The sequence below is a fragment of the Phyllobates terribilis genome, unplaced genomic scaffold, assembly GCF_046119375.1.
Source record: "Phyllobates terribilis strain yellow unplaced genomic scaffold, ASM4611937v1 Scaffold_86__1_contigs__length_6382490, whole genome shotgun sequence".
In the NCBI taxonomy this organism is placed as follows: Eukaryota; Metazoa; Chordata; class Amphibia; order Anura; family Dendrobatidae; genus Phyllobates; species Phyllobates terribilis.
In genome coordinates, this window is record NW_027362846.1 from 996,198 (window position 1) to 1,012,848 (window position 16,651).

Here is a 16,651-nt window from a genome sequence, read left to right on the forward strand (position 1 = left end):
TGCCTGTGAGTGACGCTATCGGGGGTCACGTGATGCCTGAGAGCGGCCAGAGATAGTGCCGCTCACAGGCAAGAAGGACTGCATAAGGTAATTACAAAAAGACTTATGGGCACAGGGTAAATACATTGGGGGACATTGGGGCAATTGTAAAAAGTACTGGACAACTTCTTTGATATAACAAAGTGACTCCATTTTGGAAATTATAACCCTCAGTGAATTAATCTATAGACGTAGCGATTATTTTGATTTCACAGGCACTTTCCGGAAATTAGCACGCAATGGATGGTGGAGAGTGAAAATTGCACATTGGCCATTTTATTACCCAACACATAGTGTCCAGATTGTGCTCCAGGAGACACACACCGTAAATTAAGTGGGTTCTTCTCACTATAGTAATGCCAAATACATGGAGGCTGAATGTGGTTTGGGCACACTGCAAGGCTCAGAAGCGAGGGGGAGATTTGACTTTGGGAGAGCGGACTTTGCTGGATTGATTTATTGATGAGAAGAAGTTTTCATTGGTATAATTTTTGCCTACATAACATTTTTTGATGGCTTCTTATTCCATATTTTGGAGGCAGAATGAACAAACAGTTGGACACAACGCTCTACTGGTTCATCCTATGAGGTTTTCACGTTTCTCTGTCATTCTGTCAATAACTTGTCATTTCTACAGACGTTTTAAGTAGAAATGTTCAAAAATATAAATTTCAGGGATATTTTATTCAAAATTAATAATTGTTTTTTTCTTGGCAGATGACTGTACCAGAAGATCAGAGGGACAGCTGACATCTTCAATTTTTAAATCTGATGATCTTGAGATCCCACAGGATACAATTGAAGTGAATGCCATTACTCCAGATATACCATCATCCCTTCACAGCAAAGATCTATCATCTAGTCCTATGAAACAGCTCCTGTCCTCTGATTCATTACCGACTACTAAGGAAAATCAAAATAAAAAAATAAGCATTACAAAACAAACTGCTCATAAAGGAATGAAGTCATTGTCATGTTCAGAAAATGGAAATAATTTTACCCTTGAAAAGTATTTTCTTAAACATGAAAAAATACACACAGCGGACAATAGATTTTTTTGTTCCAAATATGGGAAATGTTTTAACGATAAATCAGCTTTGGTTAAGCACCAGAGACTTCACATAGGGGAGAAGCCTTTTACCTGTTCAGAATGTGAAAAATGTTTCAACCAGAAATCACATCTTAATATCCACCAGAGAACCCACACAGGGGAGAAGCCTTTTTCATGTTCAGAATGTGGGAAATGTTTTAACCAGAAATCAGCTTTGGTCAAGCACCAGAGAATTCACACAGGGGAGAAGCCTTTTACCTGTTCAGAATGTGAAAAATGTTTCAACCAGAAAGCACATCTTAATATCCACCAGAGAACCCACACAGGGGAGAAGCCTTTTTCATGTTCAGAATGTGGGAAATGTTTTAACGATAAATCCGCTTTGGTTAAGCACCAGAGAATTCACACAGGAGAGAAGCCTTTTAACTGTTCAGAATGTGGGAAATGTTTTAACCATAAATCAGATTTTGTCAAGCACCAAAGAACCCACACAGGGGAGAAGCCTTTTTCATGTTCAGAATGTGGGAAATGTTTTAACGATAAATCATCTTTGGTTAAGCACCAGAGAACTCACACACGGGAGAAGCCGTTTTCATGTTCAGAATGTGGGAAATGTTTTAACCATAAATCACCTTTGGTTAACCACCAGAGAATTCACACAGGGGAGAAGCCTTTTTCATGTTCAGAATGTGGGAAATGTTTTAACGATAAATCAGCTTTGGTTAAGCACCAGAGAACTCACACAGGAGAGAATCCTTTTTCATGTTCAGAATGTGGGAAATGTTTTAACCAGAAATCAGATTTGATTAAGCACCAGAGAACGCACACAGGGGAGAAGCCTTTTTCATGTTCAGAATGTGGGAAATGTTTTAACCAGAAATCATCTTTGGTTAAGCACAAGAGAACTCACACAGGGGAGAAGCCTTTTTCATGTTCAGAATGTGGGAAATGTTTTAAACAGAAATCAGCTTTGGTTAGCCACCAGAGAATTCACACAGGGGAGAAGCCTTTTTCATGTTCAGAATGTGGGAAATGTTTTTACGATAAATCAGCTTTAGTTAAGCACCAGAGAACTCACACAGGGGAGAAGCCTTTTTCATGTTCAGAATGTGGGAAATGTTTTAACCAGAAATCAGATTTGATTAGGCACCAGAGAACCCACACAGTGGAGAAGACTTTTTCTTAGTCTTTTTCTTTTTAATCCAATACATTTTTGAGATTTTTTTCATTAGTTCTTTTTTTTTTTTGACAAAACAAGAAACCAGTACATACAATAATGAAACAACATACCATAGGGATCACATACATTCATCTCTCCTATATATCCTTTCAGCTTGCCCATTACTGCCTGACAACTTGCAGTTCCTATATCTTCCAATTAACATTCCACATTCTTGAAATCTCTTACAGTTGTGCTCAAAAGTTTACATACCCCGGCAGAATTTTTCCATTCTTGGCCTTGTTTCAGAGAATATGAATGATAACAAAAAAACTTTTTCTCCACTCATTTTTATTGGTTGGGTGAAGCCATTTATTGTCAAACTACTGTGTTTTCTCTTTTTAAATCTTAATGACAACCAAAAACATCCAAATGACCCTGATCAAAAGTTCACATAACCCAGTTCTTAATACCGTGTATTGCCCCCTCTAACATCAATGACAGCTTGAAGTCTTTTGTGGTAGTTGTGGATGAGGTTCTTTATTTTCTCATATGGTAAAGCTGCCCATTCTTCTTGGCAAACAGCCTCCAGTTCCTGTAAATTCCTGGGCTGTCTAGCATGAACTGCGCGCCTGAGATCTCCCCAGAGTGGCTCAATGATATTGAGGTCAGGAGACTGAGATGACCACTCCAAAACCTTCACTTTGTTCTGCTGTAGCCAATGACAGGTCGACTTGGCCTTGTGTTTTGGATCATTGTTATGTTGGAACATCCAAGTAGGTCCCATGCGCAGCTTCCGGGCTTATGAGTGCAAATTTGCCTCCAGTATTTGCTGATAACATGCTGCATTCATCCTTCCTTCAACTTTTACCAAGTTTCCTGTGCCATTGTAGCTCATACATCCCCAAAACATCAGCGATTCACCTCCGTGCTTTACTGTAGGAATGGTGGTCCTTTTTATCATAGGCCTTGTTGACCTCTTTCCAAATGTAACGTTTATGGTTGTGGCCAAAAAGTTCAATTTTGGTCTCACCATTCCAAATTACCTTGTTCCAGAAGTTTTGAGGCTTGTCTCTATGCTGTTTGGCGTATTCTAGGTGAGATACATTGTGGCATTTGCACAGTAATGGCTTTCTTCTGGCGACTCGACCATGCAGCCCATTTTTCTTCAAGTGCCTCCTTATTGTGCATCTTGAAACTGCCACATCAATAGTTTTCAGAGAGTCCTGATGTTCAGCTGATGTTATTTGTGGGTTTTTCTTTGCATCCCGAACAATTTTCCTGGCAGTTGTGGCCGAAATTTTTGTTGGTCTAACTGACCGTGGTTTGATTTTTACAGAGCTCCTGATTTTTCATTTGTTAATCATAGTTTGAATGCTGCTGACTGGCATTATCAATTCCTTGGATATTTTTTTGTATCCCTTTCCTGTGTTATACAGTTCAACTACCTTTTCCCATAGATCCATTGACAATTCTTTTGCTTTCCCCATGACTCACAATCCAGAAATGTCAGTGACTGGATGAAAGATGCAAGAGTCTGTCTGGATCCCAGAAACTCACTTAGCTTTTACGCACACACACTGATTACAAGCAAACAGGTCACAGGTGAGGATGTTACCTTTAGTAGCCATTCAAACCCATTTGGGTCAAATTCTGTGCATGTTATCAGGCAAAAATCACCAGGGTATGTGAACTTTTGCTTAGGGTCATTTAGATGTTTTTGGTTGTCATTAAGATATAAAAAGAGAAAACACAGTAGTTTGACAATAAATGGCTTCACCCAACCAATAACCATGAGTGGAGAAAACAAAAAAACTTTATCATTCATATTCTCTGAAACAAGGCCAAAAAATGAAAAATTCTGCCGGGGTATGTAAACTTTTGAGCACAACTGCATGTATGTGTTTATATATATATGTATATATATATATATATATATATATATATATATATATATATATATATATATATATATATATATATATATTAATTATTCAGGAGCTTTGCTATGCTTTATAACTGTCGGTGCTGCACTGACACCAGTTAGGTAGATCATGCACTGCACATGACCTAAATAACTTGTTAGCTCTGGTCACCCGGATGTTGTCATGATGACATGATGATCGGCCCCTGAGGTGTGGGCTAACTAATTTCTGATGACATATGGGACATCAGCGCTTTCAGGAGATATTATTTAATAAATTATGGGGTTCAGTTTCACCTATTAACCATTGTGTACCTGACAAATTTGTAGCAAATACAAAAATTACATTTTTACCACTAAAATGTCATATTTCCATGACTCAATGCTATAAAATTCTGTAAGGCACCTATGGGTTCAAAATACTTTCTACACCCCTAGATTAATTCCTTAGGCAGTGAAGTTTCCAATATGGGGTCACCTGGGGGGGGGGTGTTTCTTAGGGGCTCAGCTAATGGAGCCCACAATCTATTCTAATGAAATCTGCGTTTTGCAAGCCAAAACCCAAAGCAGAAACACCGAACATGAGGTCATAGAAGGCATATTACCTAAGTGGTCCAGGGTACAGAGCGTGGCGCATACTCGGTACCCTGGACCACGTAGAGCAGAAGTATAAGGCATATTACCTATCTTGTCTGCTTGTCTACAAGTTTTGACCTGGCCCTCACGTTGAATACTTCCTCTAACATCTAACCAGCATCTTCTGGGCACTTGTCTTGTTATTATTTTTAGGCTACCCCAGGACCATTGACATGCTGCACTAGGTATATTGCTTTATATGCTTGGCCTCATTCTACTTGTACATACTTGCTCCTTTGTGGTTCAGAATACATGTTTGTGTGTATGTATATGTATGTATATATATTATATATTTAACTGTTTGTGTATTTATACATTCATTGTATTTTATGTAGTGTGGGCACCCGCTTCTGCGGTGCCACCATGTAACCGATTGCTTGTGAAATAAAGGTTTTTCACCGACCTCGTGTTCAGTGTTTCAGGGCTTGGGATGGAAAGAGCGCATTTGACTTTTTGAAAGTAAAATTTGCTGGAATAATTAGAGGACGCCATGTCGCGTTTAGGGAGCCCCTGATGTGCCTAAACAGTGGAAACCCCCCACAAGTGACACCATTTTGGAAACTAGACCCTTCAGGGAACTTATCTAGATGTAAGTTTATAATGTGTCACCCTGGCCTGGATGCCACAAAATGTAATAAAGCTGTGTCTGAGAGCAAGGGGGAGGTTCTCTAGTCAGGGGAACATTAGCATGCAATGCCTCCTGTCTCAGGCCAGTAGGGGGAGCTGGCTGCCCCTATAAAAGCTGGTGCTGGGGGCAGGGTTAGGGAGAACTTGAAGGCCTGTCTCAGGACTGAGACGTGTCCCAGAGCAGAGCAGGGACAGAAAGTTGTATTGCACCTAAGAGGAAGTGTGGCAGGAGGAGAGCCACAAGCCAGAGACAAGAGGCGAAGTGAGCCTGTCTTGGCAGATAAAAGACTTACTTTACCAGACTTTGGTGTCTGAGGCTGGGAGGATTCCACATCCCCCAGCAGAGAACCAGTCCGCAAGGGACTGTATATTCCTTGGCCTAAGAAACCTGGAGGCCCTGCCACAACCGAAGGGACCAGTAAAGCCGTACAAGGCTGGGAGCAGAAAGGAACCCACGTCGCAGGCCATACAGGCGAGAATACACGGAAAGCTCAGAAACGTGGGCTGTTATCCTATAATGAGGAGATAGCCAGAAGGAGCGCAGGAAGCACGGTAGGCCTACACCCTCACCCTGACCAGGGCCAATTTCCCCGTTGCTCTCAGACATCCAGGTCCCCTCCTAGCTGGAACTGTTTATGGGTCAGTTTACCTGTTTCAGTAAACACCCTGGACCGCAACCTATTGTCTGTGTGCTCCTTTGCGCCTCCAGCACTACCGGTACTGGGACTCTCACCACCATCACTCCCACCATTCACTACACTGCCCTGGGGCCGCACTCTTCCCGTGGGGAGTCACACCATCCCAGCTGCACACCTCATCAGCCCCAGCAGTCTGCCTTGCAGCGGCGGTACCTAATGACCGCAAATCCACGGGTGGCGTAGTCGGACATAATCAATAGCACATAACGGACTACCACTGGCCTGACCACCCTGAGCCACGGAACCGGGTTGCCACTACTACTCCCATCGTTCCCTATTGCCCGGATCCGAGTGCCCCACGGCCCAGGGGGCGAGTCAGCTTTGGCGTAGTCGGCAGGATTTCGTGCCCGCAACCACCGGGTACTGCGTGCCTTCAAAAGACTGTCATACCTGCCATGGTGAAGGTTCCCGCCATCCGGAGCCGTTTCCCGCCATCTTCAGTTGGTTCCCGCCATCTTCAGTCGGTTCCCGCCATCTTCAGCTGTTTTCCCGCCATCCGGAGCCGTTTCCCGCCATCTTCAGTCGGTTCCCGCCATCTTCAGCTGTTTTCCCGCCATCCGAAGTCGTTTTCCCGCCGTCGGACGCCATCTTCAGGACGCCGCGCGGGAAGAAGAGGGGCGTGGACGGCGAAAGCGCGCGAGATCCGAAGCTCCGCCCCACGCACCGACGCTGCGCAAGGTCCTGGAAGGGAGAGAGAGCGACGCTGACGTCATCAGGACGCGACGCAAGGTCCTCGTCCAGAGCAGCAGCAGCGGAGCCGCGGCCTACAGAAGAGGATCGTTGGAAGGTAGGCCACACTTAACTAGGGGGGAGGAAGATGTCAGATACAGAGGCGCCCACTACCACCAACGCAGCTGCAGCAGCGGTGATGCCCTTTTCCCTGCCCTACATCCCTGGAGCGGCCTGGCTGCCCAATTACTCAGGGGAGCCCCATGCCCTAACTGACTTTAAGGAAAGGCTGTACAGTTTGTTCCAGGTTTACCCCCTGACAGAGGAACAGAAGGTCAGCATATTGACAGGGCAGTTAACTGGCGCAGCCCAAAGGGAGGTAAAATCATCGCCCACTGAGGAGAAAAGGACTGTGAAGGGTATTCTGGCCCGGCTGCGGGGTACCTTTGACACACGTACCTCCGCTGAGATTAAAATGAGGTTCTATGGATGTAAGCAGCGGCACAGGACAGCATCAGAGACTATGCCCTAAATCTGCAGGAAGCCTTGAGGGCTATTCAACAAACTGACCCTGGCAGTGTGCAGGAAACGGATAAGCTGCTAACAGAACAATTCATAGAAGGTCTGCTGTCTAGCGCCCACAGGGCCCAACTGCGCCTCATGTTCTTTCAGAACCCCGACCTGACCTTTTCCCAATTTAAGGACAGGGCCATATGGGTGCTCCGTGAGTCTGCAACCAGTGGCGCTATAAACCCCCGGCGCCCTGCTCTCACCTACCACCAGGAGGCGGCGCCCTCCTCTATGGACCCCGTGGGGGCTGATGCACAGGCCCTGAACCAAGCCCCGTCGAAAGACCTGCACCACCAAGTCCAGGAGCTGACCAGGAGCGTCGCGGCGTTGACCAGGACCGTCCAGGCGTTGCAAGTGGACCCGTCAAGACCCATCGAGCTGGCTTCCAGTCCGGAGGATGTCCCGTGGCGTCGACAGAGGAGGATCCCGTCGTTCCGAGGGAGGCCCACAGACCGCTACGCAGAGGATGGACAGCCCATTTGCCGTCGATGCAACCAGCCCGGACACCTTTCCAGGTACTGTAATTTAAACGGGTCCAACCTGGGGCAGAGGGCCAACCCCCAGGCATAAGATCACCAGGCCCTTATAATTGGTGTGATAAGCACGTTGGGGGGCGCCCGGTTTTACCCGTGGTGCTGGACGGTATCCCCATGAGCGCCTTGCTGGATACTGGGTCGCAAGTAACCACTATCCCTTATGTACTTTTTAAGCAGTATTGGACTGATGCTGATATCACACGGTATCCAGACAGTAACTTGAGCATCATCGCCAGTAATGGCTTACCCGTGCCGCAGATGGGGTTCAAGGAGATGACCATTAAGATTGGTAAAGTTGAACTACCGACACAGGGAGTGATTATTGTGGACATTGACCGTCATGAAAGTCACCCTAAAATAACTGTGGGTACTAACGTAATTGAAAATTGTCTTTCAGAGGTAATTGTAATCTTACAACAGGTGGCGGTGAATGCTAGTTCCAGCCAACAGAGAGTCCTCAACAAGGAGATAAAAGCCCTGATGAGACGGCAGCAGGTAGAACTGTCTGGTGGTGAGATCGGTAGCGTAAGACTGAGTGACCCATTCCCCATTTCCATGCCTCCCAAAAGTGAAATGATGATCTGGTGTCGGACTGCAATCGGGTTGAGAGGTAGAGACTACCAAGCCATGGTAGAACCCGTGTACTCAGACAGCAGGCCCACCATTTTGACAGCCCGGGGGGTGGTTGATGTCCATCATGGGAGGGTGCCCGTCCGCATCCTCAACATTGGGGAGAGGAAGGTACACTTACCCAGGTACGCTACACTCGCCAAGCTGTTTGTGGTCGAACACAAAGCTATCAGGGCCGTGGAACCCTTGCCTCCATCTCGTCAGGCGGAGGGTAATGGCTCCCAGAAACAAAAGGAGGACTGGTGCCAGAAACTCCATGTGGGTGCTGACTCCACTCCCCTGCACCAAAAACAAGGAGTCTACCGGGTGGTACAGGAGTACGAGAGAGTCTTTAGTAAGCACCCGCTAGACTTCGGCAGAGTAAAGGGGATAGAAGACCACATCCCCACAGGGAGCCACCCACCAATAAAAGAGAGACACAGGCCTGTACCCCCTGCACATTATCAGAACGCCAAGGGCATGCTAAGAGAAATGAAAGAAGCTGGGGTCATTAGAGACAGCTGTAGCCCCTGGGCAGCCCCCTTGGTTCTGGTGAAAAAGAAAGACGGCACCATGAGAATGTGCGTCGACTATAGACAAATCAACCGTATCACCCACAAAGACGCATATCCGCTGCCTAGAATAGAGGAGTCTTTAGCCGCACTAAAATCAGCTAACTTCTTTTCTACTTTGGACCTTACTAGCGGGTAATGGCAGGTAGCCGGAAGCTGAGACCCACCGAGAGGAACCCGGAGAATTACAGCTCCTTCAAGCTAGAATTCTTGGCGGTGGTGTGGGCCGTGACGGAACGCTTCAAGCATTACCTGGCCTCCGCAAAGTTCACCGTGTACACGGACAACAACCCGTTGACACACCTGGACAATGCAAGACTGGGTGCCCTGGAACAGCGGTGGATGGCCCGTCTCTCCAACTATGACTTCGTGATCAAGTACCGGGCAGGCAAAACCAATGCCAACGCGGACGCCCTATCAAGAATGCCTCACTTACCTGAAGGTGACGAAGACCCAGAAGAGCTGGAGGAGGTAGAACTCCCCGCCTTTCACCGGTATGGAGCCGCTCAATACTCCCACCGCGTGAAGGAGGAGGATCTAACAACCGTGATGATCAATCCCCTACCTCACCACAGCTGGGCCGAGACCCAAGATAGTGACCCTGCCATCCGCCTGGTGAAAGATCTGTTGACCCAGGAAGACGCCCGCTTAGATCCAGATGCCCCAGAGGAAGCCAAGCAGCTATGGAAGGAGAAGAGCAAGCTGTTCCTCTACGAAGGCAAGTTGTGCAGAAGGATTGTCAACCACCGGACGCACGAGCTGACCTGGCAAGTCGTGGTTCCAAGGCGGGATGCAGCTATTGTCCTGGGGGCTTACCATGACAGAGTGGGGCACTTCGGTTGGAAGAAACTGGAGTTCCTGCTAAGAGGAAGGTTCTTTTGGGTCGGCATGAGAGGAGCTGTAGAAAAGTGGTGCAGAGACTGTGGCCCTTGTCACCTGAGGAGGAAGGACCGCACAAGCCAGAAGACACCCTTGAGGCCCATCGTCACCACGCAGCCTCTTGAGCTGGTAGCTCTGGACCACGTCAAATTGGCTCCAAGCCGGTCTGGATACATCTATGCCCTGACAATCGTGGACCACTATTCCCGTTTTCTAGTGGTGGTCCCGGTAAAGGACTTGACAGCCCAAACAGCGGCCAGAGCCTTCCAGCAATATTTCTGCCGTCCACACGGGTATCCGGAACAGGTCCTGACAGACCAGGGTCCAGCGTTCGAGGCTGAAATCTTCCAGGAGTTCTGCAACCTCTATGGCTGTAAGAAGATTCGTACAACGCCTTACCACCCCCAAACTAATGGGATGTGTGAGAAGATGAACAATATAGTCATTGATCTCCTGAAGATGTTGCCCCTGGAGGAACGCAGCCTGTGGCCAGAAAAACTGCCGGACCTGATAGACCTATACAACAATATCCCGGTGAATGCTACAAACTGCACCCCGGCTTACCTGATGCGAGCTAGACCAGGTAAGCTGCCCGTAGACCTGGAGATGGGAGTCCTAACACCTGAGGACACCTCCCCGGATGCAGACTGGGATACGGAAAGGCAACTGCAGTACAAGAAGGTACAGGAGAGTGTGGAGAAGAGCCTGGCCCAGGTGAGAGAGAGGCAAGAAAAACTCTTCAACCAACACGCCCCTGTTGGTCCCCTAGGACCTGGTGAGCAAGTCCTGAAGCGAAAAAGAAGTCTACATAAGTTGGATGACCAGTGGGAAAGGGAACCCTACACCGTACTGCAGTCTGACCACGACAACCCAAAGGTGTGCGTAATCACCAAGGACGGAGGAGAAATCACTAGTGTCGTCTCCAGAGACCACCTCAAAAGGTGCCCCGAGCAACTCCGTAGTGCAGAAGAGGATCAGAGTGACCTTGAACCCGCAGAGGACAAGGAAGAAATGATCAGCACCGTTCTCGGAGAGTTCCCTCAGTCCTGGACTCGCATAAATGATGCCATAGTGGTACCCGTCCTGGATTTCCTGCAACCGGCACAGCAACAACCAACACCAGAGCCGGAAGGTGAAGAGGAGCAAGCGGTTCCAGAGGCAGAAGAGCCTGTACCAGCAGCCCAGGAGAGTCAACCCTCTGCTGACAGTGAGCCTGCCATGCCTGCGGTAAGCCAAAGGACCCGCAGACAGCTGCCTGCCCTACCTGTACACCCAGCTGGTAGCTGTACCCCTAACGCTAGTGGGGAAAGCCAGGTCAGTCCACCACCAGACAGTGGGCTACGTAGGTCAACCAGGAGCACAAAGGGACAGATACCCGCTCGCTGGAGAATATAGAGTGCACTAAGATTGTAAATGACCCTGTTACCAACTGTTGAAATGTTTGCAAAGTTACATGCATGTTTGGTAATTCTGTGTTTCAGTTTCTTGCAGCTATCGTAAGGACTCAAAGGTTATGGACTTTTTATAACCGGGACCTTGTATGGACTGCGTTCGGAGCCTAACCCAGGAATGAACTAAGACTGTGAAGGACTTGGGGTAGGACAGACCCCCACCTGGTTAAGGCTCCCCGTTGTGTTGGTGATATGGACACCCGGTCACAGACCACACTGTGACCTTAAGAACTCAATCTGTGCGTCGCTTGTATACTAATGTTTTATGGTCATGCATATAATCCTTGTTTATTGTTTAGTCCTGGAGTACTAAATTTCACTAGGGGGGAATGTGTCACCCTGGCCTGGATGCCACAAAATGTAATAAAGCTGTGTCTGAGAGCAAGGGGGAGGTTCTCTAGTCAGGGGAACATTAGCATGCAGTACCTCCTGTCTCAGGCCAGTAGGGGGAGCAGGCTGCCCCTATAAAAGCTGGTGCTGGGGGCAGGTTAGGGAGAACTTAAAGGCCTGTCTCAGGACTGAGATGTGTCCCAGAGCAGAGCAGGGACAGAAAGTTGTATTGCACCTAAGAGGAAGTGTGGCAGGAGGAGAGCCACAAGCCAGAGACAAGAGGCGAAGTGAGCCTGTCTTGGCAGATAAAAGACTTACTTTACCAGACTTTGGTGTCTGAGGCTGGGAGGATTCCACATCCCCCAGCAGAGAACCAGTCCGCAAGGGACTGTATATTCCTTGGCCTAAGAAGCCTGGAGGCCCTGCCACAACCGAAGGGACCAGTAAAGCCGTACAAGGCTGGGAGCAGAAAGGAACCCACGTCGCAGGCCATACAGGCGAGAATACACGGAAAGCTCGGAAACGTGGGCTGTTACCCTATAACGAGGAGATAGCCAGAAGGAGCGCAGGAAGCACGGTAGGCCTACACCCTCACCCTGACCAGGGCCAATTTCCCCGTTGCTCTCAGACATCCAGGTCCCCTCATAGCTGGGACTGTTTATGGGTCAGTTCGCGCCTCCAGCACTACCGGTACTGGGACTCTCATCACCATCACTCCCACCATTCACTACACTGCCCTGGGGCCGCACTCTTCCCGTGGGGAGTCACACCATCCCAGCTGCACACCTCATCAGCCCCAGCGGTCTGCCTTGCAGCGGCGGTACCTAATGACCGCAAATCCACTGGTGGCGTAGTCGGACATAATCAATAGCACATAACGGACTACCACTGGCCTGACCACCCTGAGCCACGGAACCGGGTTGCCACTACTACTCCCATCGTTCCCTATTGCCCGGATCCGAGTGCCCCACGGCCCAGGGGGTGAGTCAATAACATTGAGACGTAAAAATAAAATTTTCACATTTTTCCCGCAAAAATGTTTTTCAGCCATCAATTTTGCATTTTCATAAGGGTGACAGGAGAAATTTCACCATACCATTTGTTGTGCAATTTCTCCTGAGTAAGCAGATACCCCATATGTGGGAGAAAACCACTGTTTGGGTGAACGGTAGGGTACGGAAGGAAAGAAGCGCCATTTGACTTTTTGAATGTAAAATTTGCTTGAATAATTAGCGGACGCCATGTCGCATTTGGGGAGCCCCTGATGGAGCTGTATGGCACCTTGTCTTTTGCAGGCCAAGATGACGTTTTCAGCGGTATAATTTTTATTTATATTTGTCTTTTTGATCACGTTTTATTCCACTTTTTGTTCGGCGGTATGATGATAAAGCACCATTTTTTGTTTAGTCTTTTATTTTTACTGTGTTCACTAAATGGGTTAACTAGCGGGACAGTTTTATAGGTCAGGTCGTTCCGGATGCAGCGATACCAAATATGTGTACTTTTATTGTTGTTTTTTTTTCCCACTTTTTTACTTAGTCCCACTATGGGGACTACTTATAGTACCAGTCTGATCGCAGCTATAATAAACTGCTCAAAAAAATAAAGGGAACACTCTAACACATCCTAGATTTGAATGAATGAAATATTCTCATTGAATACTTTGTTTTGTACAAAGTTGAATGTGCTGACAACAAAATCACTCAAAAATAATCAATGGAAATCAAATTTATTAACCAATAGAGGCCTGGATTTGAAGTCACCCCCAAAATTAAAGTGGAAAAACACACTACAGGCTGATCCAACTTTGATGTAATGTCCTTAAAACAACTCAAAATGAAGCTCAGTATTGTGTGTGGCCTCCACTTGCCTGTATGACCTCCCTACAACACCTGGGCATGCTCCTGATGAGGTTGCGGATGGTCTCCTGTGGGATCTCCTCCCAGACCTGGACTAAAGCATCCACCAACTCCTGGACAGTCTGTGGTGCAACGTGACGTTGGTGGATGGAGCGAGACCTGATGTCCCAGATATGCTCAACAGGATTCAGGTCTGGATAACGGGCGGCCATCTTGCAGGAACTGGTGACACACTCAAGCCACATGAGGTCTGGCATTGTCCTGCATTAAGAGGAACGCAGGGCCAACAGCACCAGCATATGGTCTCACAAGGGGTCTGAGGATCTCATCTCGGTACCTAATGGCAGTCAGGCTACCTCTGGCGAGCACATGGATGGCTGTGCGGCCCTCCAAAAAAATGCCACCCCACACCATTACTGACCCACTGCAAAACCCGTTATGCTGAAGGATGTTGCAGGTAGCAGATCGCTCTCCACGACTCTGTCACATGTGCTCAGTGTGAACCTGCTTTCATCTGTGAAGAGCACAGGGCGCCAGTGGCGACTTTGCCAATCCTGGTGCTCTGTGGCAAATGCCAAGCCTCCTGCACGGTGTTGGGCTGTGAGCACAACCCCCATCTGTGGACGTCGGGCCCTCATACCACCCTCATGGATTCGGTTTCTAACCGTTTGTGCAGAAACATGCACATTTGTGGCCTGCTGGAGGTCATTTTGCAGGGCTCTGGCAGTGCTCCTCCTGTTCCTCCTTGCACAAAGGAGGAGGTAGCGGTCCTGCTGCTGGGTTGTTGCCCTCCTATGGCTCCCTCCACATCTCCTGGTATCTGCTCCATGCTCTTGATACTGTGCTGACAGACATAGCTACCCTTCTTGCCACAGCTCGCACTGATGTGCCATCCTGGATGAACTGCACTACCTGAGCAACTTCTGTGGGTTGTACTGTAGACATCGCCTCATGCTACTGTATCTCTAGGGGTGAGAGCAATGGCAAAATGAAAAAGTGACCAAAACAACAGCCAAAAAGGATGAGAACAGAGAAATGGTCTGTGGTCACCATCTGCAGAACCACTCCTTTATAAGGGGTATCTCGCTAATTGCCTATCATTTCTACCAGTTGTCTGTTCCATTTGCACAACAGCAGGAGAAATTGATTCCCAATCAGTGTTTCTTCCTAACTGGACAGGTAGATTTCACAGAAGTGTTATTGACTTGGAGTTACATTGTGTTGTTTAAGTGTTCCTTATATATTATATAATCTCCAGCTTGGGTATAAATATATAATAATATGTGCAGTCATTTTTTTCAGAAAAATTAAAAAAAGTTATGAAATGTCCTATAAATGTCTGTTCCATTTAGGCTTTTAGTTGAGATTAATCTGTGCTGCACTGTATGCACATGTCATAGAGTTGGGAGTCAGGGAAATTGAGGAGTCTAAGTTGGTGGCGTGGCTTACTGACTCCACAGCACTGATTAGTACACAGTTTTGTCTCAGTTAGTCGTCGTTCTTACAGATATAAGAATATTGAATAGCACAGTGGCTCAGTGGTTAGGACTGCAACTTGCAGTGCTGGGGTCCTGGGTTCAAATCAAACGAAGGACAATATCTGCAAAGAGTTTGTATGATCTCCCCGTGTTTGCCTGCGTTTGCTCTGGTTTCATCCCACTGTCCTAAAGCCCCCTCTCACATAGCGAGATCGCTGCTGTGTCACGGTTTTGGTGACGCAACAGCGACCTCACCAGCGATGTCGCTATGTGTGACACTTTGCAGCGATCAGGCCCCTGCTGTGAAGTCGCTGATCGCTGCAAAGTGTCCTGGACCATTTTTTGGTCGTTGCCCTCCCGCTGGTCAGCACACATCGCTGTGTGTGACCAGCGATCAGGCTGGTAACCATGATAAACATCGGGTTACTAGGGGCACGCGCGCACCTAGTAACCCGTTGTTTATCATGGTTACGAGCCTGCTAAAGTGAGCGGTAACCTCCCGCTCACTGTAGCAGGCTCGTAACCATGATAAACATCGGGTTACTAGGGGGCACACGCGCACCTAGTAACCCATTGTTTATCATGGTTACGAGCCTGCTAAAGTGAGCGGTAACCTCCCGCTCACCGAAGCAGGCTCGTAACCATGATAAACATCGGGTTACTAGGGGCACACGCGCACCTAGTAACCAGTTGTTTATCATGGTTACGAGCCTGCTAAAGTGAGCGGTAACCTCCCGCTCACCGTAGCAGGCTCGTAACCATGATAAACAACGGGTTACTAGGTGCGCGTGTGCCCCTAGTAACCCAATGTTTATCATGGTTACCAGCCTGCTCCTGCTTCAGCAGGCTTGTAACCAGGAGCAGGACATCGTGGAAAGATTGTTTCCACGATGTCGCTGCTCCCCGATCGTTGGTGAGCCTGCCTGTTTGACAGCTCACCAGCGATCACATAGCGACGCAGCACCGATCCCTGACAGGTCGTATCGTTGGCGGGATCGCTGCAGCGTCGCTAAGTGTGACGGGGCCTTAAGACATACTGATAAGGAATCCAGATTGTGAGTAAAATAAATAAATATTTACATATATAAGGAATAGGAAGCGATAAAGCATCAGTAAGTTGTATAATAATTGTTACTAGTCAAAGCTGACCTTAATCATTAATATCAGACCTCAATAAAAGTGTAGGAGTACCCCTAATATTTTGGTGAGATTTCCCCATTTTTGTTTATTTTCTCCTATCATCCTTTTTGAAAATTGAAAACTTGAAGCCAATATAACATTTTAGTGGAAAAAATGGTAATTTTCCATTCACTCAGCCCAACGTTATACAACTCTATGAATTGCTTGAGGGTTAGAAATGCTCACTACACTGCTATATGAATTCCTTAAGAGGTATAGTTTACAAAATGGGGTCACTTGTGGGGGCTTCTGATGTTTTAGCATGTTAGGGGCTCTTCAAATGTGACATAGCATCCACAATCTGTTCCAGCCAAAATTGTGCTCCAGAATTCATTTGGCGCTACTTCCCTTCCAAGCCCTGCTATACACCCAACAGTAGTTTTCC

At 47.5% G+C, this 16,651-nt stretch overlaps 2 protein-coding genes across 2 annotated transcripts in view; one reads left to right on the top strand and one right to left on the bottom strand.

Moving 5' to 3' along the window:
* Positions 1–16,651, bottom strand: part of LOC141197690 (uncharacterized) — a 270,083-nt gene that overhangs the window by 224,719 nt on the left and 28,713 nt on the right. The window lies entirely within an intron of this gene.
* LOC141197743 (uncharacterized) lies at positions 805–2,561 on the top strand. Its single transcript, XM_073662830.1, has one exon. The coding sequence runs from the start codon at positions 906–908 to the stop codon at positions 2,274–2,276; it is 1,371 nt and encodes a 456-aa protein (XP_073518931.1). The 5' UTR covers positions 805–905; the 3' UTR covers positions 2,277–2,561.

Excerpts from the sequence above, each read along its gene's own strand:
- LOC141197743 (XM_073662830.1), top strand. The coding sequence starts at position 906 with ATGAAACAGCTCCTGTCCTCTGATTCATTACCGACTACTAAGGAAAAT.